Source organism: Nicotiana sylvestris, chromosome 9 (assembly GCF_000393655.2).
Source record: "Nicotiana sylvestris chromosome 9, ASM39365v2, whole genome shotgun sequence".
Classification (NCBI taxonomy): Eukaryota; Viridiplantae; Streptophyta; class Magnoliopsida; order Solanales; family Solanaceae; genus Nicotiana; species Nicotiana sylvestris.
The window spans coordinates 41,274,556-41,298,018 of record NC_091065.1 but is presented as its reverse complement, the minus strand read 5'-3'; the positions used below and the strand labels follow the sequence as shown (position 1 = coordinate 41,298,018).

The following is a 23,463-nucleotide window of genomic DNA, read 5'->3' as shown; positions in this document are numbered from 1 at the left end:
ATAATTCCAATCTTGCCACATTTTATTTGTATTAGTTTCGGAATAGAATTAGAAAACAGGGATTCAAAGAAAGGTAAACAAAAGACAAGAAAGTGAATTTAAGGAGAAGTGTCCCTTTCGGGGAGGAAAGAAGGACTTATCTGGGGTGCATGCAGACTTCAATAGACATGACATGTTTCTTGGACTGGATACCTGATCTGCACAACTATCCAACTTCTCATAAACCCATTGCGACCCGTGTTCTAAAATCGAGAAACCTTGCCAAGACTCTTTTAATACCAATGGTGGTGAGGGGTTTCTTTTTTTTCGATCAACGGCGCCCTTTGCGTGTTTTCACCAATCGACCTCTCTCATTTTTCTTCTTACCATCGCATTATAGTGCTCTTTTACGAGTTTTCACTAACAAGACTCTCTTATTTTCAATTTCTCTGCTCACCATTGCCTTACGGTGCCCATAGGTTTTCACCAATAAGAGTCTCTCATTTTACTTCTCTCATCTTGATTGCATCGAACCCAAACAACTGTGTTCTCTGATTTTGAACACCTTTTGTCTATTGGTCGGAAGGACTTGAACAAGGTTTGGGTAAAAAGAATTGGATTGAATTAAAACTTTGTAGTCGTTCGGGCGGGATCATCACCGAACCATTATAACATCTGCCCCAATTTCATTTTTGGGGGAAATTGGTGACTGAACTCCAGAGAGAGGCTGCCTACGTATCCTTTCGTATTCAAGTCGAACGTAGTTCAGGAAAACATTTTGTTTGTTTTTTTTGTTTTTTTTTGTTTTTTTTATCAAACATCTTCGAGTTCGAAAGAGGGTAATGAAAGAATCATAACTGGCTCGAAGGGTTAGCAAAGGATTGGAGTGTTTGGGGTAGAGAGAATGAAAGCCTTCGTCATCCCAATCGGATAATACCATGGCTGCAGAAAGACTAAACATAGTACTTTTTGACCGCGTCTGCGTTCACAGCTACTTCGGGATCATTTCCTTCAATATCTCCAAGGTACAATGCCCCTCTTGGCAATATCTTTCTGATGATGTATGGTCCTTTCCAGTTAGGAGAAAATTTTCCTTTTGCTTCCTAATGATGGGGAAGAATACGCCTTAAAACTAGTTGCCCCACTTCAAAATTTCTAGGCCACACTTTCTTGTTGTAGGCACGGGCCATTCTTTGTTGGTACAACTGCTCGTGGCAGTCTGGGGCCATTCGCTTTTCATCGATCAGGATTAACTATTCCGGGTGGGTTTTGACCCACTCACTGTCTTCAATTTCAGCTTCAACAATGATCCGGAGAGAAGGGATTTCAACTTCTGCGGGTATTACGGCTTCAGTTCCATAAACCAAAAGGTACGAGGTTGCTCCGACCGATGTGCGCACTGTAGTGTGATACCCCAATAATGCAAAAGGCAATTTTTCATGCCCCTGCCTGGAACTTTGAATCATCTTTCTCAAAAAAAATTTGATGTTCTTGTTTGCTGCTTCGACTGCACCATTGGATTTAGGACGATAGGGAGTAGAGTTCCAATGAGTTATCTTGAATTGTTCACATATATCCCCCATCAAATGACTATTCAAATTTGAGGCATTATCCATAATGATAGTTACAGGAATACTAAAACGGCAGATAAGGTTGGAATGCACGAAGTCTACCACAGCTTTCTTGGTGACAGAATTGAGATTAATTGCTTCAACCCACTTTGTGAAGTAGTCAATAGCGACCAATATGAATCTATGTCCATTTGAAGCTTTCGGCTCAATCAGGCCAATGACGTACATGCCCCAAGAAACAAATGGCCAAGGTGCTGACATAGGATGCAGTTCTGTAGGCGACGCATGAATCAAATCACTATGCACCTGGCATTGATGACATTTCCAGACGAAACTGAAGCAGTCCTTTTCCATAGTCATCCAGTAATAACTCGCTCGAAGGATTTTCTTTGCCAAAACATGCCCATTCATGTGGGGTCCGCACACTCCTGCATGCACTTCATACATGATTCTTCCGGCCTCTTCGACGTCAACACATCTTAACAAGTTGAGGTCCGGAGTTCTTTTGTACAGAACATCACCGCTCAAGAAGAAACCACTTGTGTTCCGCCTAAGGGTTCTCTTTTGGTCACCGCTGGCCTGCTCGGGGTATTCTTTAGTTTTCAGAAACCTTTTGATGTCATGATACCATGGCTGAATATTTGGTTCTGTCTCAACCGTATTACAGTAACCGTGCCTTTCCCGGATTTGGATTTCCAAGGGATGCCTGGTTATGGTAGCATCGAGGCTAAAGTAGCAAGTGCATCAGCTAGCTCATTGTGACAATGAGAGATGTACCTGAACTCTATTGACTTGAACCGCCTGCTGAGATCCTCCACATGTTGCCTATAAGGAATAAGCTTGACATCTCGGGTCTCCTATTCTCTCTGATCTTGTCAGATAATCAGATCTGAATCTCCCATGATTAACAATTCTTTGACATCTTGGTCGATTGCCATGTTCATACCCATAATATAGGCTTCATACTCGGCAGTGTTGTTTGTGCAAAAAAACTGAAGCCGAGTTGTGGCTGGATAATGCTGACTAGTGGGTGAGATCAAGATTGTCCCAATTCCAACACCTTTTGCGTTTACCGCTCCATCAAAGAACATTTTCCAAGCATTGGTGTCCTTGAATATTGCCTCAACTAAATTTACCTCTTCATTCGGGAAGTAGGTGCTCAAAGGTTGGTCTTCATCATCAACTGGGTTTTCAGCCAAGTGATCTGCTAATGCCTGGGCTTTCATTTCCTTGCGAGTGGCGTTGACTATATCAAATTCAGTGAGCAGGATCTGCCACTTTGCTAACCTCCCAATGGGCATTGGTTTCTGGAATATGTACTTTAAAGGGTCCAACCTGGTAATGAGGTAGGTGGTGTAGGCCAACAAGTAATGCCTCAGCTTCTGAGCAACCCAAGTTAAAGCGCAACAAGTTCTTTCCAACAAGGTATATTTGGCCTCAAAGCTTGTGAACTTTTTGCTTAAATAGTATATTGCTTGTTCTTTCCTCCCGGTCACGTCATGTTGTCCGAGGACATAGCCAAAAGAGTTTTCCAAGACTATGAAATACAAGAACAGAGGCTTTCCCAGATCAGGTGGGACCAAAATTGGCGGAATCGACAAATATTCTTTGATTTTCTCAAAAGCTTCTTGGCACTCGTCTGTCCATTTTATTGCTGCGTCTTCTTTAACAGCTTGAAAATGGGTTCACATGTAGACGTCAACTGGGCAATGAATCAGCCGATGTAGTTCAATCTTCCAAGCAAACTCATAACATCTTTCTTGGTTCTTGGAGGAGGCATATCTCGAATGGACTTTATCATTGTTGGGTCTAACTCGATGCCCCTCCGACTGACTATGAATCCCAAAAGTTTGCCAGATGAAACCCCAAATGCACATTTGGCTTGATTTAGCTTCAGATCATATTTAAGCAACCGCTCAAAGAATTTTCTCAAATCCCAAACATGGTCATCCTGGGTCTTGGACTTGATGATCATGTAGTCCACATACACCTCTATCTCTTGGTGCATCATATCATGAAAAATGGTGGTCATGGCTCTCATGTAGGTTGCCCCGACATTCTTCAGACCAAAAGGCATGACCCTGTAGCAATAGGTTCCGTAAGGTGTTGTAAACGCTATCTTCTCCACATCTTCCTCGTCCATTAGGACCTGATGATACCCAACATAACAATCCACAAAATATTGTATCTCGTGTTTGGCACAGTTGTCAACGAGGATGTGGATGTTCGACAAAGGGAAGTTGTCCTTAGGACTCGCTTTGTTCAAATCTCTGTAATCCACACACACTAGGGTTTTCTCGTCTTTCTTTGGCACTGGAACTACATTGGCTAACCAAGTGGTGTATCGAACAACTCGGATCACCCCTGTTTTCAACTGTTTTGTGACCTCTTCTTTAATTTTGTCATTGATATCAGTTTTAAACTTTCTTTGCTTTTGCTGAACAGGGGGATAATCAGGGTAAGTTGGCAACTTATGAACCACAAAATCAACACAGTCCTGGCATGTTATCATATGACCAAGCAAACACATCTTTGAACTCAAACAAAAGTTGGACCAAAGCATCCCTAGTTCTTTCATCTATGTGAATGCTTATCATGGTCTCTTGGACCTCTTCTGAATTACCCAAATTTACCGGCTCAGTATCATTTAGGTTCGGCTTAGGTTTATTCTCAAATTGCTCCAATTCTCGATTTATTTCCCTAAAAGCCTCTTCTTCATCATATTCCGGTTCTTGGTTCATTATTTCACAGTTAGACAGTTTGTTTGGATCTGGGCATGAAGTCCGCAAGCATGTCATGTTATTTAAAGCCGCATTTTTAGAACTGAAAAGAAGAAAATAAGAAAAAGTAACAAAATCAGAAAGAATAGAGAGATGAACGGTGAAATATTGATTTCATTTCATTGAATTTGAGGATAGCAGGGTTTACATTGGAAATTAAAAGACAGGAAACTAAAGAAAACATCCGAGTTACACCTTGGAATAACTCGTGATGTAGAAAAAGTGGAAGGACTGGACTACCGAGACTCCTGCCTGATTGGGAATGGAGTAGCCTTCCAATATTGCAGTTTGGCACTAGGTCCCATATATAGCACCTTAGCGGTGCTTAAGCCTTCCCCTGGTTGGACCATGTGGGTTTCATACAGTATCTGCCTCATAGCCCCACAGATTTCTTCAATTTCCTCAACCGTAAAAGCTTCATCTTCCTCTTCCTCATTGTATTTAGGCCTGACAAATGTTCTATAAAGATATGGAACCAGCTGAGGCAAAACCTAACCATCGTTATTTGTTTCATCTGCCCATTTTACATCAGCTGGCATGGGTTGGAAACCTACCCCAAAGAACTTCTCACTAGCAGTCAGGGTGATAGGTTCAGTGATCCCTTGTAATGATTTCCCGAGCCCCTTCTTAGGTTTGTAGCCATATCTGATCATTTCTTTGGCCACCAAAATTGATGCATTTGAAAGAAAGGGTTGGGGGCAAAGGTTTCCCTCTTCACACTGGTCCGCAACCACAATTTTGAAAGCCTGGTAGACTATATGTTCACTTCCTTCGTTAGCTTCAAGACAAGGGACTGACGGGTCCCGATAAATCGATTGCTCATCTTCCCTGTGAACTACAATCTCCTGATCTTCATGTTCAAACTTCACCATCTGGTGGAGAGTATAAGGCACAACCCCTGCTGCGTGAATCCATGGCCTTCCCTAGAGGAAGTTGTAGGAAGTATCCATGTCCAAAACCTAGAAAGTCACTTTGAAGTCCACCGGGCCGATAGTTAGGATCAGATCAATCTCGCCTATTGTATCTCTCTTTATGCCGTCAAAAGTATGCACACAGACATTGTTGGGTCGGATTTTCTCAATACCGATTTCCATACGTTGCAGAGTTGAGAGTGGGGAAATATCTACCCCAGAACCACCATCAAGCATGACCCTTTTCACATAATACCCTTCGCATTTGACTGTCAGGTGAAGGGCTTTGTTGTGTGTGGCCCCTTCCGGGGGCAGATCACTCTTGCTGAAAGAGATTTGATTGATTGCAAAAAACCTTTATGTCATCCTCTCCAATTGTTCTATAGTGGTTTCAATTGGCACATATGCTTCGTTGAGAGTTTTGATCAACACTTTTTGATGTTCAGTTGAGTCCATCAGCAGAGACAAAAGAGAGACTTGAGCAGGAGACTTTCGAAGTTGGTCGATTATCTCGTAGTCTGTCATTTTCATTTTCTGGAAAAATGCCTCTGCTTCTTCAGCACTTACTGGTTTCTTATATGGGAAACGCTTTTTCGTGGCATTATTCACTTCCTTCAAATTGAAGTACTTCTCGGCCGGGCTATTTTCCTGAATTTCTCCCGAGATTTCTTTGCCCTTGGAATCTACTACCACTTAGTTATAGTTCCATGGAATGGCAGTTCGATCTATCATAGGCCTTTGTGATGTGCAGCCAATAACCTTGGGCTCATCCAGCCTTGGTGGATTTACTGGCGCTCGCACCACGTAGGTCCCCTTAGGAACATACATTTAGCTCTCTTGTTTAACTCAAACCTCCTAGGCGGACTAAGTGACAACTGTTCTTTCTTGCGGCCTCAAGGAACATAGAGAATGGCATCTTTGGAGGGTGCTACCCCAGTTTCAACTTCCACTTTCTTTTTCGTCTTCCGAGGGATGGTTTTGCTTTTCTTCTCTCCCTTGTCTTGTTTTGCGATAGCCCTTGTCTTCTTTTCCACATTAGCTATAACAATGATAGCTTTTAGAGCTGGATCAAACTCTCTGTCTTCACAAATCATCCCACTAATCGTCTCGTTGTTGTGAGCCAGTAATGGATTATTGGTTACATTAGGAACATCCTCATCTTTTAGCACGATTCTCTTTTGTTCTATCAGGTTCTCCACAACCCTCTTCAAGGTCCAACAATCATCTGTATCATGCCCTTCTTCCCCTGAATGGTAGGTGCATCGAGTACCAACTCTGTAAGCGGGCGATGCTAGATTCTGCCTGGTTTGGGGAACAGGCTGCAACAAACCCATCTGAACAAGTTTGGGGAACAGGCTAGAATAGGATTCACCGATGGGTGTGAAGTTTGGCATCTTGGGTGGTTCACGGGCGTGGAAGTTGTTTTGTAGAGGCGGGGGGGTTGTAGTGAGCTTGGTAAGGAGGTTAATTTCTGGGAAATGGAGCTCTGTTTTGATTAAATTGTTGTTGTGGCCTGACATAGGTTTGGGAGTTCATCACTGCGTATGGATGAGAAGCCATATCGTAGGCCACATCTTGGTGGGGGTAGTAATGTTGTGGGGTTCTTTCAGAGAAAAGAGGTCTAGGTGGACGGGATCTTCTTGTACTTGAAGTGTCCATTGCTGCTTCTTCTTTCTTCTTTTGGTTGGCCACACCTCCAGACCCACCTTGGATTGCTTGGGAGGTCGCCCTTATATCAGACTGACTTAAGATTCGCCCTGTTTTCAACCCATTTTCAACTATTTCACCGATTTTGATGGCTTCGCCAAATGGCTTACCCATCGCGGACATCATGTTTTAAAAATAATCAGCCTCTTGGGCCTGAAGGAAGATTGTGACCATTTCAATTTCGTCCATGGGAGTCTTTACCCTGGAGGCTTGCTCACGCCACTTGACAGCATATTCTCGGAAGCTTTTCGAGGGTTTCTTCTTTAGATTTGTCAATGAGTTCCTGTTAGGGGCAATGTCGATATTGTACTGAAACTGCCTGACAAAGTCCCGATCCAGGTCATCCCAGATATGCCAACGGGATATATCTTGGTCCATATACCATTCAGAAGCAATGCCAACCAAACTCTCTCCAAAGTAGGCCATGAGGAGCTCTTGTTTTCCGCCCGCTCCCCGCAACGGGTTGCAATATCTTTTGAGGTAGGCAATAGGATCCCCGTTCCCGTCATATTTCTCAAACTTCGAGGTTTTAAATCCCAATGGTAGATTCACGTGAGGGAACATACACAAGTCGGCATAGGATACATTTTTTGTCCACTTAGACCCTGTATGTTTTTGAGACTCTGCTCCATGCTTCTCATCTTTCTGGCAATCTCCTCTTGCTCAATGGTTTTTGCGGTTTTCTCTTGTCTTGCAGTGAACTCATACCGGGGTGGCTGTGGGTAAGCAACGGTAGTAAATTGAGTAGGTTCTGGTGGGAAGGATGGCATTTGAAAGGTAAAAGATAATGGGTCAAAGCTAGGCCTAGGCAGTGTAGGCTATGCCGTAGCTGAGTAAGGTAGCGTAGTGAATATATTTGAGGCCGCACCTGACATCAACACCTAGGGGCGAGCCTCAGAAGGTGTTCCAACAAAATGGGTCGAGATGGTAGGATATCCCAGTGGGGTATTGGGGTGACTGATCGGGACGTTGGAGGTCCCACTTGCCCTAGGAAAAAGCTCAGGAAACCCAGGGATCACACTTGGTGGTTCTCTTCCATTGGCCCAGGCATCCCATATTTCCATTACGCGGAGACACAGAATTCTGTTTTCCTCGGTAGCTGCCGATTCTGAAGTTGGGATGCCCGAGATCGGACTATCATCCGCAATAGGAATTGTTGGCAGAGGAATTTCCGACGACATTTCAACACTTCCTTTCGATCTCATAAAGTATGGATGTGAAGCCGGACTACCACAAAACCAACCACCTTACTATAGAACCTGGACTTAACAGTAGACAACAAACCGGTCAGTTTGAAGCAAATAACATATAGGTAATTGCACATTCGGGTGTGATACACCTATACAATTAAATGTGTTTCTACATGTTTCGCAATGGTGGCATGTGTCATCCCGGTTTTGCTTACTTTCCCCCAAGTTTTTCCACTTTGGCTTTTTGCGCTTCTATTCTCCTTTTCCGCTCTTTTCTTTCCTCTCTTTTCGTTGCTCTCTTTTTTCATTGTTCTTTTGATTTTTCTTTGGCTCTCTTTTCTTTCTTTTTGGGTTTTTCTGTCGGTTCTTTCTTTTCACATCCCTCTCTTATTTGAGTTATTTACGAAAACATGACCGGATTCGATAAGGATTGCCTACGTATCACGACTCCGCGTGAATAAGATCATCACATTGTTCAAGAAGTAACTGCAACAAATAAAGGAACAATTTTTTTTTTGTTTTTTTTTCAAATTTTCATTAATACAACCTCTACTTTACTGAATTACAAAAGACTCGAAACATACTTTTTCTAGGAAAAACTTCAAACAGACTCAAGACATACTTTCTCTAGGAATTTAAAACCCCAAATAGACTCGAAACATGCTTTTAAAAATGAAAATACATACTTGAAAAAAAGGAAAATACAATCAAGAAAACATCAGTGCCTCCAACCCTATCCTAGGAACACCAACTGGTCTTGTAGCGGGCCTACGTGCCATGTCATCTTGGAGCCGATAGAGATCCTCCATTATCTGGCGGACAAAGATCATTACAGTGGCGAAGAACATGGATCTGGTCATATCCTCACACACGCTACATTTCATTGTGATGTAGTCAGCAATCCTTCTGACCCTTTCTCTTATGATGCCTTTTTCTTGCAACAAACGCCCAATCTGCTGGGATCTAGCCTTTAAGACCTGGGTGGCAGTGTGATTTTGCTCTTGCAAGTGTTGTAGGTCCCCTTCCAACCATGCCATCAAGGCATAAAAATGTTCTCTCTCGGCTTTAAAATTTTTGGCTTGTTTAGCCATTTTACTTTCGAGGTTGCTAATCTCCTTTTCCTAACCTGTGACCCCTCTTTCATATCTTTCTTTCATCTGTTGAACGAAAGCTGCACGCCCCTCTGCATTTTTAGCTAGCCTTGTTCGTACTTTTGCTAGCTCAGACTTAGCTTTCTGCAGGTCATCTTCATAGTCACGCACCTTTTGGGTAAGGTTGTAAATGAGCCTTTCATCTTTCCTGCTTCTGTCCGGATTCTCGGCTGCTATTCTCAGCTGTCGAACCTGGGCTCTGAGAGCTTCATTTTCTTGAACCAATCTTTTCCTCTCACCCTTGTCCTCTTGTACCTGTAAATCATTGTTGAAGGTGACATTTCTCAACTCTTCTCGCAAAGCGTGAATGCTGGCTTGATATTTCTTTTCCTTTTTCCCCCCAGGCTAAACTTTCCTGAATTTTGTCATCAATGGCTTGAACATGGGGCCTTTTGTCAGACCTCTCGGGTTCGGGCTCCGGCTCTGGCTCATTGTTCGCATTGAAGCTCTTTTCAAACCAAGCAGCATAATTGGGATTAACTTCGCCCTTAACCAGGTCTGGTACCTAGGTGTCACTTTTTAGATACTGACAACAATTCCAGTCCCTTTGAACTAAAACCTCGGGAATCGTTGCTTCTGGGTGTAATTCAATGACTTGGGTGCTTAGATCTGCCTCTTCAGGTATCACCTGATATCTTCCCAATTGTCTTAGAACTCTTTGTGGTGCATATGGTTGTATACTCCTCACTCTCATCATCATCAAGTATCCCTTTGAAGCGGTCTTGTATATGACTTCTGTTACCGGGAGCCATCCTATGGTCCATTCAATTTGATTTGCTCTCAATTTTCTCAAATAGGAAACCCAGGCTTCAAACCCTTCCGGCGGTTTGTAGTCTTCCACCCTTTCCTCATACTTTTTGATGAAATTGTTCCCGTCTGAAGCATATATCATGAACTTAGCATTACGGCGATGGTGTTCTATCATCCACATTTGAAGAAGAACATTGCAACCTTCGAAAAATTGAGCCCCAGATTTGCATAGGGTTAAAGCCCGGTAAATGTCCGCCAGCACTAATGGGACAAGTGTGTGATCTTTTTTGTCGACAAGACCTGTACGATTCTGGCCATATGAATGTCTATTGTGCCCTCCGCATTTTGAAAGACTATGACCCCTAGAAATGTCACGATGAAGGCAAACCGATGATGAATTTGCCATATGCTCTTGTCTTGTTTGTTACTCAACCCCTTTTCATGTGTTTCAAACCCGGCTGAGTGCCTGAACCTAAAATATAGGAAGTAGAAAGAGCAACACCCTTTGCTTGCATGGGCCTTGTTCATTTGTTTGCTGATATTCAGAAGATCGAAGAATTTGTGCACCGAGGGAGCCCTGGGGAATATGAGTTGCTGCTTTCTTAACTCTTGGCTGAAATCAATGTACCCGGCTCTTTCTTCCAGAGTGGGTGTGAGCTCAAAATCCGAGAAATAAAACACATTTTGAACGGGATCCCAGAAGGCTACCAAAGCTTTAATTAAATACTCCCGAGATTTGATGTGCATGATGTCTATCAGGGAACCCAACTGCTCTTTCACCCAAACTTGGCCATCTTCATCTAAATCAACCCACCACCTACGAAGCTGCAACCGAGCCCGTTCTATGAAAGATTGCGATGAGTCTTGGACAGTATTCATTTGTACCTGCGGAGGGTTAAGGTTAGGGTTGACTCTTTTGAGCTCTTTTTGCAAAACAAGTTTTCTGAAGAAAATCAACGGACAAGTACCCATTTTATTGCTATGTTAGCAAAAATGGTCGTTTTTGCAAACATGGCCCTTTCACAATTCCAAACGAATTTTTAAGCCGGGGGTAAGTATTTAATTGGAAAAGACACCTTTTAAACAGACTTGCCTGTTCCTCCCGAAAATAGCTTTTCGACAATTGGAATGTAATCTAAGGCTATTCCGGTAAGAAACGACTTAAAATACAACCGAAGCTGGGTCGGCTTATTGTTTTGACCAAAGCCTTGAAACACCCTTTATTCTATTATTTGTAAAAATGAGGCCGAACCTTATGTGGGTTGCCTATGTATCCCACATCCGGTGAGAATCAGACCTGCGTAGTTCGGTCAATTTTGACATAAAAACATGATATTTGACTCACTCTTTTGAAATACTTTTTTTAAAAACAATTCGGCAGAGTTTCGGGATATTTTCAAATACCGAAACTTTTAAAAATCGAGTAAATTATCTATCCTGCCTCACCTTGGTTTTTCTCTTTATTAACTGGTCAACATACAAGTCGAAACAAATAAATATTCACATAGCACATAGGATGCATCAAGATGGTCTTCATTTTGGTTACACCTGTCCTAGATAGACCCAACCCCTGTATTGAGTCCCCAAGGTCAAATGCAGGTGATGCAAATAATCATTCCTACTAGGGATCCGGCATGAGGTTGTGTTATTCTATGTTTAATACCTGGGGTTTGTGGTCTAGACTTGGGTTACCAGAGCGGACAACTGGGGTCGAGGAGGGGGCAACATACCGGGAGCACGAAAGTCTGCTCGGCCTTGTTGCTTGCCCAGCCTCGTCTTATTTGGTATAATTTCTACAAAAAAAGTGAGTCACACGAACGTGTGCACCATTTTCAGAAGACTCAAATGGGTGGCATAAGAAGACATTTAAATACAGTTCAAGTAATATCAAAGCGGTAAATGACAATTAGCACATTAAGTCCACAAAATACAGTAATACCAACAATAAAGCCAAATAAAAATTGCATTAACAAGATCGAATTCTTGAATCCTGAACTAGAGATTCTGGTTTCGATCCCCAGCAGAGTCGCCAGAGCTGTCACACCTCCTTTTTACCCACCAGAGGGGGTACATAAGGGATGTTTTCCACTTTAAGTGGCATTATTCGAAATGGGATTATTTATTCAATTCAGAGCCACCACTTGGGATAGTTTATTTCATGTCCCAAGTCACCGGTTTATTTTTAATCCCAGATCGAGGAAAAATCGACTTTCCTTTTGAAGTCTGCGAACCAGAAATTCTATATAAGGAATTTTGTTAACCTAGGAGAAGGTGTTAGGCATTCCCAGGTTCCGTGGTTCTAGCACGGTCGCTTAGAAATTATTATTTGGCTTCAATTGTCTAATTACTTATTTTAGGACCTATATGCATTTACCTTTTAACCGCTTTTAATAACTTAATTTATTCAAAAATTAAAGAATTGAGTTACACGTACGTATACTCTTTTCTTTTGGCACGTCAAAATCATGTCACGCGAACGTGTCCATGATTAATAACGCTTTTGTTGATTTATTAAGAAATTTTGGTTGAAGTTGCGCGAACACATCCCTCGAGTCTTTTAAGAATTTAATTTGTAATTATATTACGCGAACGTATATATAATCGCAATACTAATCTAAATAGGGCCTAAAGCAAAATACGAAAGTCCAAGGCAATTTTTATACTAATATTTTTATTTGTTTATATGAGTGCCATAAATTAAAGGATTTTATTTGTATATGGCACACCCCAAATTATTTTAAGAAGAAATAGTTCTTGATCTAAATTTGTGAGGGCTATGTGTGATTTTGACAAAAGATGGCACACCTCCAATTATTTTTAAAAGGTTTGCTAATTGCATACATGCTTGTGGTTGGTGTGTTTACCCTTTAATCATTTTAGATAAGGGAGTTGGGCCAGCAGTGGCCCATTAAGGTTCATATCAATTGAGCCCAGATTCGTAGACTCTGGAGGTCCAATTACTAATACCAAATTCACACAAGGTTAAAGCAATAAGCAAAAATGAATATAGCTCATGATTGTCACGTGATTGCAACAAATTAACAATTGCCAATGAAATTACAAGGTTTACTTTTGACTTACAATTAGATAGCTACCAAACTACTCTCATAAATCATTTCACCATTGGCAGTAGCTAAACAACCAAACGTAAATGAGATTAGTTTAAATGTTGTGCAATTTCTTAGTTTAATTACAGAATAATTTCAATTTGAACTAAAATAATCAAAGCGATATATTTTATTAGTCTACCACTGTAAGCATTTTGAATATGAATCACCAATTTTTGGAGAATAAATCATCACTCCAGATACAATGGACTAATCATGAGATAATTTAAGCATGAAAGAACCTATAAGCTAAACTAGTCACACATCCATAGTAATAGGCTTGAACAATGACATTGAGTAATTGCATAAATCAGGAGATAGTTCCAATTACATCATTTAACTCAAATAAACAATCAGAGAACTAGAAAGCTTTTGCAAAACAAGATTTGCAGTCGAATCTGATGATGGAATTTAACACTATCATAGCATAAAACAATTCAAGTTTCCATTTATAAGTGCAATAGAGTGCTACAAGTAAGTTTGTACATACATGAAGGCAGAAAAAAACAGCAATTAAAATACCAAATAAGGTTAGAAGGCTAGGGAATGAAGCTTAGCAGTGACGAACTAACACAAACAACACCAGAGACAGTTGCAGCTTAGTGAACCCAGCAACGACTAAAAGCTAAAGCCAACTTCCAAATCCAGACAAGATGAAAACCAAGTAGCAAATAGGAAATAAAGCTAGAAAACACCCTCTTTATCCAAAACACAACTCAACGATTGCACATAATAGCCTATGCAACGCGGACAGAATTATGACATAAAAAACAGATTCTTTTTTGTATAGAACAAACAGGGAAAACATAGAGGTATATGCATACCGAGCTTGCAAGAAAATAACCAAAATGACTAATAAATGATGGGGATGAAGTCCAGCAATAATAGTGAATGAATCAGCAGCAGAAACAGGGATCGACAAGCTTAAACCAAATCAACACTGGAATTTCGGACCTCAAACTCAAAACCAACTTGAACTTCAAACAGATCTTCCTTTGAAAAACAGAAATCAAGAGAAAGAAATAAACACTAAATAGATTCTGTTTGAACGATTTTTGTTTGAAATTTCTCTTGAAATGAAGCAAACTCGACTAAAGAGATTGGACTCAAACCATTGTGCTCTTTGTTTTTTTTGTATGTTTTATGGAAAAAAAGGAAGAAGAAAGTCTGAAGAAGTGACAACTAAAAAACCTAGAAATTTCGACTAAGTTTTCTGAAGTTTTATCCGATTTTTTCTGATTTTTTCTTCTTCTTTCCTTAGCACATAGAACTTACCTCATACATATAGCTTTCAAAAATCTTCAAAAATCTGCCCAAATTCGAAAATCCCTCAAGTTTTTGAACAATTTTGGGACAAATGGAGGGCGTGGATTGATTCACATCTATCCACGGCTCCCATTCGTCCAACAATTGTCCTTTTGTACAAAAATCTGCGGTTTTGAGGGAATAATCATACTCCTCTCTGACAAATCTGTTGGGAAATAGAGGTGACGTGGAGAGGAGAACCGTTTTGAGTGAGTGAGCTCGAAACTCAAGCGAGTTGAAGCCAAGCTTAGTGAAGAAGAAACACAGTAGCGCCGCTTCTCTGATTTCTCTTAGGGTTAGGGAATTTGGGGAAATATTATAAGAGAGGGTTTTATATTAAGAAGAATGGAGCGGGTCGATTAATGGGTCAATCCGATTTCTTGGACTGGGTCGAATCAGTGGGGAAAGGGTTCTTTGGGCTGAAGGTGTTAATGTTTGGGGCTTGTTTAAGGTAAAATATTTGGGCCGAATTTGGGGATGGCCCAATTTCACCAAATGAACTCTTCTTCCAATTCTTCTTAATTATAATTCCCTTTTCTTTTCCCCCTTTTCAATTAAAAGTCCTAAATCATCTAAAAATGTGAAATTGAAGTAATTAACTAATTATAAAAATTATAAACATTACTTAAATCTATATTAAAAGTGAAAAATCACTAAACTAAAAATAAAAGACAAAAAATGTAAAATGAGCTATTTTTTGTGATTTTCAAATTTTATAAAATAAATAATTACTGATTAATTCTAAAAGTGTAAAAACAAATCCTATATGCAATGCATGATATTTTTGGTATTTTTCATGATTTAAATAAAAATTAAACAAGCAAGAAAAATTTAAACAATTAATAAAAATCTACAAAATTTCCTAAAAAAAGGCAAATAATTAATAAAAAAAATTATTTTCTTAGATTTTGTAGGAGTATTTCATGTATGGCAAAAATCACGTGCTCACAAGTTATATCATTGTTAAGTTTCAAAATACATATGCCTTACGATTTAGTGGAACGGGAATCTAAAACACAACCTAATCCATTGACCTTCCCAACACTATATACAAACCACATAATTTCTATGGAGACTTGAAGTGGATATAATGGAAAGTGCTACAAAAGTGCCGGCAACAAGGCCCCAGCTATACCTCAAAATATGATAAGAAGGTGAACATAAGTTACAAAAGATATAGGACCTCGAAATAATGTAGGGCTCACCAAGTCAACTGGTAAGAGGGCGTGCCACTAGCTGCGATCAACACTGTCTTCTATGGAACCACCTACATCCATTTAAAGATGCAGCGCCCCCCGGCAAAAGAGACGTTAGTACTGTCTAATAGTACAAGTATGTAAATCTAAACACTAATCTTAATACAACAAACAATGAAACAAAGGGGAAGCAGTCATGATGTACAATAAGAGCTTCAAACAAATACGAAAACATAAAGTAAGGATCACATAGTTTCCGGTTCAACTTCCATCTTATTAGGTTGATAATCTTAGTGCTATGTGACACAATCCACAATACCACCATGTTCCTACACGGAGTCTAATCTTGACCCGATTGGGTAGGTCATCTCATTTAAGACATCAACCATATCCACCATCTTAATCAATCAATCCAGCACAATTACCACCATGTGTGCAACATGGTGTCCGATCACGGCCCGATTGGCTAGGCCATCTCACTTGAGACATCATCCTTTCAATCGTTCATCTCAATTTACATTTTCTTCCCATATTTCATTTTATGGCATGAGTAGCCTCATTTATTAAGTTGTTCCTGGAACTTGGTCGTATCTTACAATTCAAAGTTCCCTTTTTATACATTCAAATAACATTATCATCCACATCAATAAGGCCTATCATATAAGGCATTGCACACATAAGGTAAAAAGCTTGAAAAATCTTAATCACACGAAGGGTTTTCATACAAATTAGCTTAGCAAGCTTCATTCGATTCTTTACATGAATTCTTAACCTTTCTCAACACATATTCCTCATTTCAAACACATTCTCAAATAGTATGACGACACGATAAAGATTTAGAATCATTATTGAACATGAATCTTTCAACACAACACATTAAGGCAGCCATTTTAGTATGATCAAGTTAGGAACTTACACCAAATACTCGAACCCCACGGGTTCGATTCTAAGAAGAAGAGAGATTAGCCATACATACATCACTTGAGCCTCTTTAAACTTTAAGATGATCCAGAATTTAGCAACTTCAATTTTAATAATTTAGAAAAATTTGAACCCAAAATTAGGAGAATAATCATAATTCTAGCTCACTAGAGCATTCTGTCAAACACTATGTGTGAATTACTATTCTTAAGGCCTTTTTATGAAACATTCTACCATTGTTTCACCCATTCTTAGTTCACAACCTTTCCACCTACTTTCGGAATACATGCATGCAAGATATCCACCCTCACACCCAATTATTGTCTTACTAATTATCCCCCTTTTACTAAATTTTCAAAATTAAAGGCTAGGGTATAGATTCTTACTTTCAATATGAGGACTTTCTTGATAATCTTCAAGTATTTAGCAAGAATTGATGGATGTTAGTTTGAAGTTTGATCTCTCTCTCAAAGAACCTTCTCCCTCACTCTAGAAATATCAGAAAAATAGCTCAGTATGGCCTAATGTGGTGTTTTAATGAAATGGGGTCGCATTTTAAAAATTAAAAAATAGGAGCCCCGACACAGATCTGCGGTCGCATATGCGACCGCATAATGGCTATGCGGCCTGCAAAATGACCACAAAAAGTTGCCCTTAGGGACCTCAATTTTATGTATTGGTCTACGGCCAATATGTGGTCTGTAGACCTCTTCTGCGGTCGCATAATGCGCCACAGAACCTCCTCTCACAAAAGTCCAAGGATAGATGTGCGACTAAAGTGTGGTCCGCAAAATAGATATGCGATCGCATAATGGAACGAGAAAATGACATCAAAATTGACTCAAAAGACTGCCTCACTCTGCGTCCATTCTATGGCCTGCAGAGTGATTATGCGGCCGCATAACAGGCCGTAGAAATACACACTTATACAAACCATTTTCCTTTAAATTTTAATATACATTTCAATCCAAAAAGTCCGAACTGCAACGAGCTTTTTCAATAATCTCTAACACATAATCCTAACTTGCACCACGATATTTTGGGTTTTTGGCAAAATTTTAAGGGGCCTTACATCCTCCCCCCTCAAGATCATTCGCCCTCGAATGAGGTTCCAGGTACACTTATTAGCACCTTATGCAACTCAGTTTCTCACACCATACACCAGTAGCCCCAAATTTGGCTAGCTCCATAAATTTCAACAAATTTTGCTACAACTTCCTTTGTAACTAGGCCTATCTACCTGCCAGAGAGCCCAGAAACACATCGTATGAGTATATGCACAATTCAACAACGTAACAAGACCCATAACAATACCAATCATGGTCTCATAAGCATCATATAACCCAAAAGAACATTTTTACATTAACTGAACAAGTAATACAAAATTTATAGGAAGTAACTTCATGGAAATATTATATGGCTATTCAAACAAATGACGACTCTGAGTAGTTTTCAACCGTTCCTTTATAGGATTTTTGACGACTCTAAGTAGTTTTCAACCGTTCATTTATGATATTAACCTTTTCCATAGCTCGATGCACGAGGTCTGGTCCTATCAATTCATCTTCTCCAACTTTGAACCATCCAATAGGAGATATACACCTCGTCTCATATAATGCCTCAAATGGTGCCATCTCTATACTAGCATAAAAGTTGTTGTTATAAGCAAACTCTATGAGTGACACATTATTATCCCAACTACCTTTGAAATCAATAACACAAGCACGCAACATATCCTCAAGCATCTGAATAGCCCGCTCCGCTTGCCCGTCGGTCTGTGGATGGAAGGTTGTGCTAAGATTTACCTGCATAACCAAACCTTGCTGAAATTTCTTCCAAAAATTAGCTGTGAACTGTGCGCCTCGATCAGAAATGATAGAAATTGGAGTGCCATGAAGCCTGACTATTTCCTTGATATACAACTGAGCATATTGTTCTGTTGTGTCGGTAGATTTGATTGGCAAGAAATGTGCTGATTTCGTGAGTCGGTCTAAAATAACCCAAATTGAGTCAAACTTGTGCTGAGTGCGCGGTAATCCTACCACAAAATCCATATTAATCATCTCCTATTTCCACATTGGAATTTCTATGTTTTGCGCTAAACCACCAGGACGTTGATGTTCGTCCTTCACTTGCTGACAATTCGGACATCTTGCCACAAAGTCCGCCATATTCCTTTTCATGTCATTCAACCAATATATTTCCTTGAGGTCATGATACATTTTTGTGGAACCTGGGTGAACGGAATACCTGGAAGTGTGAGCTTCCGCCATGATTCTTTCTCGAAGACCATCAACATCTGGAATACACAGCCGCCCTTGGTACCTTAGTGTACCATCATCCATGCCAAGAGAAAAGCTATAGTCTCATGTTTATGAATCCCCTCATTCAGCTATACCAACAATGGATCAATTTATTACTTCTCCTTCACCTCTGCCACAAGCGATGATTCAGCCCTATTCTACATAATTACCCCTCCGTCATTAGAGTCTGCAAGATGAACTCCCAAACTAGCCAACTAGTAAACCTTCCTGGCCAACGGCATTTGACATGCCTCCAAGTGAGCCAAACTTCCGATAGATTTTTGGCTAAGATTATCTGCCACAACATTAGCCTTCACCGAATGATATAAATATTGATGTCGTAGTCTTGGAGCAACTCCAGCCATCTTCTCTGCCTCAAATTTAATTTCTTATGTTTGAAAATATATTGAACGCTCTTTTGGTCTGTAAATACATCCACATGGACCCCATACAAGTAATAACGCCAAATCTTCAATGCAAAAACCACTGCTGCAAGGTCCAAGTCATGTGTGGGATAGTTCTTTTCATGATTCTTGAGTTGTCTAGAAGCATAAGCTATGACCTTGCCATGTTGCATCAAAACACACCCAAGCCCGATCCCTAAAGCATCACAATATACCACGAACCCATCTACACCCTCGTATAGGGTCAACACCATCGCAATAGTCAACCTTGATTTCAATTCAGAAGCTCCTTTCATAAGCATCAGACCATTGGAACTTAACCATTTTCTGCGTTAATTTAGTCAATGGAGAGGCAAGAGTAGAGAACCCCTCCACAAACTTCCTGTAATACCCAACTAAGCCTAAGAAACTGCGAATCTCTATTGGAGTTGTAGATCTAGGCCAGTTCTTCACTGCCGCAAAATTTTGAGGATCAACCTTTATTCCTTCTTTGGAGACGACATGACCCAAGAATGTAACAGATTCAAGAAAAAAATTCATATTTCGAGAACTTCGCATACAATTGGTGCTGATGAAGAGTCTGCAGAACTGCCCTAAGATGACCGGCATGGTCCTCTCGACTTCATGAATATAAAAGAATGTCGTCAATGAAAACTATCACAAAGAAGTCAAGAAAAGGCATGAAGACTCTATTCATAAGATCCACAAAAGCTGCCGGGGCGTTTGTTAGCCCAAAGACATTACCAAAAACTCGAAGTGCCCATACCGAGTCCTGAAAGCTATTTTCGGAATATCCTGCTCTCTTATCTTCAATTAGTGATACCCGAACCATAAGTCAATCTTGGAGAATTACTTAGCACCTTGTAATTTATCAAACAAACCATATATCCTTGGTAAAGGATAGTTATTTTTTATTGTGACTTTCTTGAGCTACCGGTAGTCAATAAACATCCGTAACGACCCATATTTCTTTCTTACAAATAAAACTGGTGCTCCCCAAGGCAACACACTTGGTCGGATGAAACCCTTTTCTAACAAATCCTTTAATTGTTCCTTTAACTCCTTCAATTTTTCCGGTTCCATTTACTCTCCTAACTTCAGAACTCAATGTGTCATCATCAATCACATTAAATATTTTATAAAAATGACGCATTGTTTCACCATACATACCTAAGAGTGGGCACAAAAATAGATATGTCTATCATTCTCAATCCTTTCCACCAGCTCCTTCATGCCAAACATGTTCACAATTGTTGGGTCAATTACTTGGCCCTTAACATTATCATCCTAGCAAACCATTCTTCTCTTCCTACAATATCAATGTTTCACTGTGTTCTCTTTCTACATTTGGAACTGGTTCCCTTCCCTTCAGACTCAGAAACTACAACCTTCCTTTTTTTGGAAGACCTCTTCTCCTTGGATATGACTAAAAAGGATTTAGTCTTCTTATTTCCTTTCTATGAAGTGGGACTTCCTCTACCTCTTTTCTTCTTCCTCATCATCTGCCTCACTTACAAGGGTGGCTTCCTTCACATCAGACTCATCTATCAACCTGAACCCTTGTCTCTCTTTTTTCTTTTTCTTCTTACTTTCCTCTAAGGCATTTTCAAGCGTAGCCTTGCTCCTCTCTCTGGTGTTTGGAGTTCTACATATGAGAGTCACTGGTACTTACAAAAACACTGCCTTCTCGTCCACTTGCTTCACCCACCAGAGGTTTTTACTGCCTCACTCATTTTCTTTTCTCTCAACCTAGCAATCAAACCTAATAGTGACTCATCATCAATATTTGCACTACTTTATTTACTCATTGCTTCTTCTCATTTCTTGCCCCTTCTTCCTCAGTATGATTCAGATTTTTCTAGATTAGAGATTAGAGAACCATGTTCTTGAACCTAATCTACATCTTTCTCAACACTTTCTTCAACAACCCTTTCTCCAACCACTACTCTATCTCCAGCAAAAGAAGAATTTTCTTGTTGTTCATGGGCTTCTGCGCTTCTACTCCAGCACTAACACTCTCACCAACCAATTCTTCGTAGGTCTAGTCATTGTCTCTACACCTATATATATATATATATATATATATATATATACATATTCTCTCTTACTCTCTTTTCTTCCACTTTCTCACCTACCACCTCTTCTTAACCCTAAGTCTTAGGCTCCACAACATCACTCACCTTTAATTATTCATCATTATTCTCCTTTTTTGGCATTTTCTTCCTCTTGAATTTGGGGCTCCTCCATTGCCAGACTTTCACCATCAGAATTTTCACCGTGCTCTTCATCAGAATAGTCATCCAACCCTATAAAAACTTTTGGAGTACTTTAGGAGGGATTTTGGTCATGGATAGACTCGACACGATAGGCCGGAGAAGGAGGGGTGTTGGCAGTAGACATAGTCTTTGATTCCAGGGGACCATATATGAATTGGCTTGGTGAGTTCGACATTTTTAAGGGTTTAGGAACTTTGGAAGAATTGAAAACTAGGGTTTCGAATTTTTAGAGTTGTGTTCTTTGAGAGGGGTGAGTAATTTGATCGAATGAGAGAAGAAAAAAGTGAAGCGATTTGACAGTTACTCAATCGTTCACACTAATTGCTCCTAATTCGGTTGTGAGAGGGAAAGGGAGTAATGCCCAAGTTTAGAAATTGTTTAAAGGCAGTTAGTGACTCTGATCTGGTAGTAGAAACATACTTAGAGAAGTTTACGAAACTGGTTATATTTTCACGCGTATTAGAAACAATCATGATTACTTTTTTGTACCTGATCCCTTTTACTTTCAAGTCGAAGGGAGTCATTATATATAGGATATAATCATTTATTGGGAACCTGGTTTCTATGACATGGAAGTGTAATAGTTCATCATGACTATCTATTGGAAAGGAGGTACATACGTGGGTTTTACACGACAAGGTTCTTTGTGTGACGACCCAAAGGGGTCATCACCTATTTTCTTATCTAATTTGTGCTTCTGAGGCCTTGAAAACCTCAATTAGAGTCACCTCGATTTGCATGCAGTCCGAGCGCGTAGCCGGAAAGCTTAAATATGAAATTCTGTGAAAAAATGCTAAGTTTTGAGTTTAAAATGAATAAGTTTGACTTAGGTCAACATTTTGGGTAAACGGACCCGGACCCATAATTTGACGGTCTCGGAGGGTCCGTACGAAAACATGGGACTCGGGCATATGTCCGGAACCGAATTCCGAGGTCCCAAGCCCGAGAAATAAATTTTTTAAGTAAAATTGTTTTTCAGAAATTGTTAAGAAAAATTTAAATTAAATTTGATTAGAACGTGTTGGTATCGGGCCCGTATTTTGGTTCCGGTGACTGGTACAGGTCTTATATATGATTGAAGATATTTCTATAAAGTTTGGTTAAAATCGGACGTCGTTTGACGTGTTTCGGAATTGAAATCTTAAATTTGAACTTGATGAAGTTTTTGGAAAAAGTTCTTGATTTTGAGGTTTGATTCATTGTTATTGAGGTTATTTTGGCGATTTGATCGCACGGATAAGTTCGTATAATGTTGTTGAGTTAGTACATGTGTTTGGTTAGGAGCCCCGAGGGCTCGAGTGTATTTCGAATGTGTTTCGGCAAGCTTTAATCTTAGGAAAAAGTTGCAGATTCAAAAAAATTACAGGTCTCTGAAGTCAAGTCTCGCAGTCCGCGGTGGAAACTTCGCGGCCGCGGTAGGGTTTGTGCGGTCTGCGATGAGCAAGGCCAAGCCTCCGCGACGACGCTTGATTTCTTGGGGTCCGCGGTAGAGCTCCGCGGCCGCAGTCCTTTTTATTTGGTCCGCGGTGAGGGTCTGAAAGGGGTATAAATAGACGGGATTTTCAGTTATTTTTTACTTTTCAAGACCCTAAAACATAAGAGGTGATTTTTCAAACAACCTTCCTTCTCCAAATCAATTGTAAGTCATTTTTAACTAGTTTTCTTCAACCAGTAACATCTTTTAACATGATTTTAACTTAACATCAAAGATTTTCATGGGGGGATTGGGTGTTTTGGGTAGAACCTAGGTTTTTCAAAATTGGGGATTGGACCTCGATTTGAGGTCCGATTTCAAAATAAATTACATATTTGAGCTCGTAGGGGAATGGGTAATCGGGTTTTGGTTTGAACCTCGGGTTTTGACACGTGGGCCCAGGGTCGATTTTTGACTTTGGGGAAATCTTTATAAAAC

The 23,463-nt window shown here is 40.1% G+C and overlaps 1 protein-coding gene across 1 annotated transcript; it reads right to left on the bottom strand.

Moving 5' to 3' along the window:
* Positions 1-19,554: 19,554 nt before the first annotated feature.
* Positions 19,555-19,884, bottom strand: LOC138877489 (uncharacterized mitochondrial protein AtMg00860-like). The gene has a single exon (XM_070157099.1). It carries the CDS (start codon positions 19,882-19,884, stop codon positions 19,555-19,557), a length of 330 nt encoding a protein of 109 aa, XP_070013200.1.
* Between the last annotated feature and the right edge of the window lie 3,579 nt (positions 19,885-23,463).

Bases quoted from the DNA above. Each gene is read 5' to 3' on its own strand.
- LOC138877489 (XM_070157099.1), bottom strand. From the start codon at position 19,884: ATGCCGGTCATCTTAGGGCAGTTCTGCAGACTCTTCATCAGCACCAAT.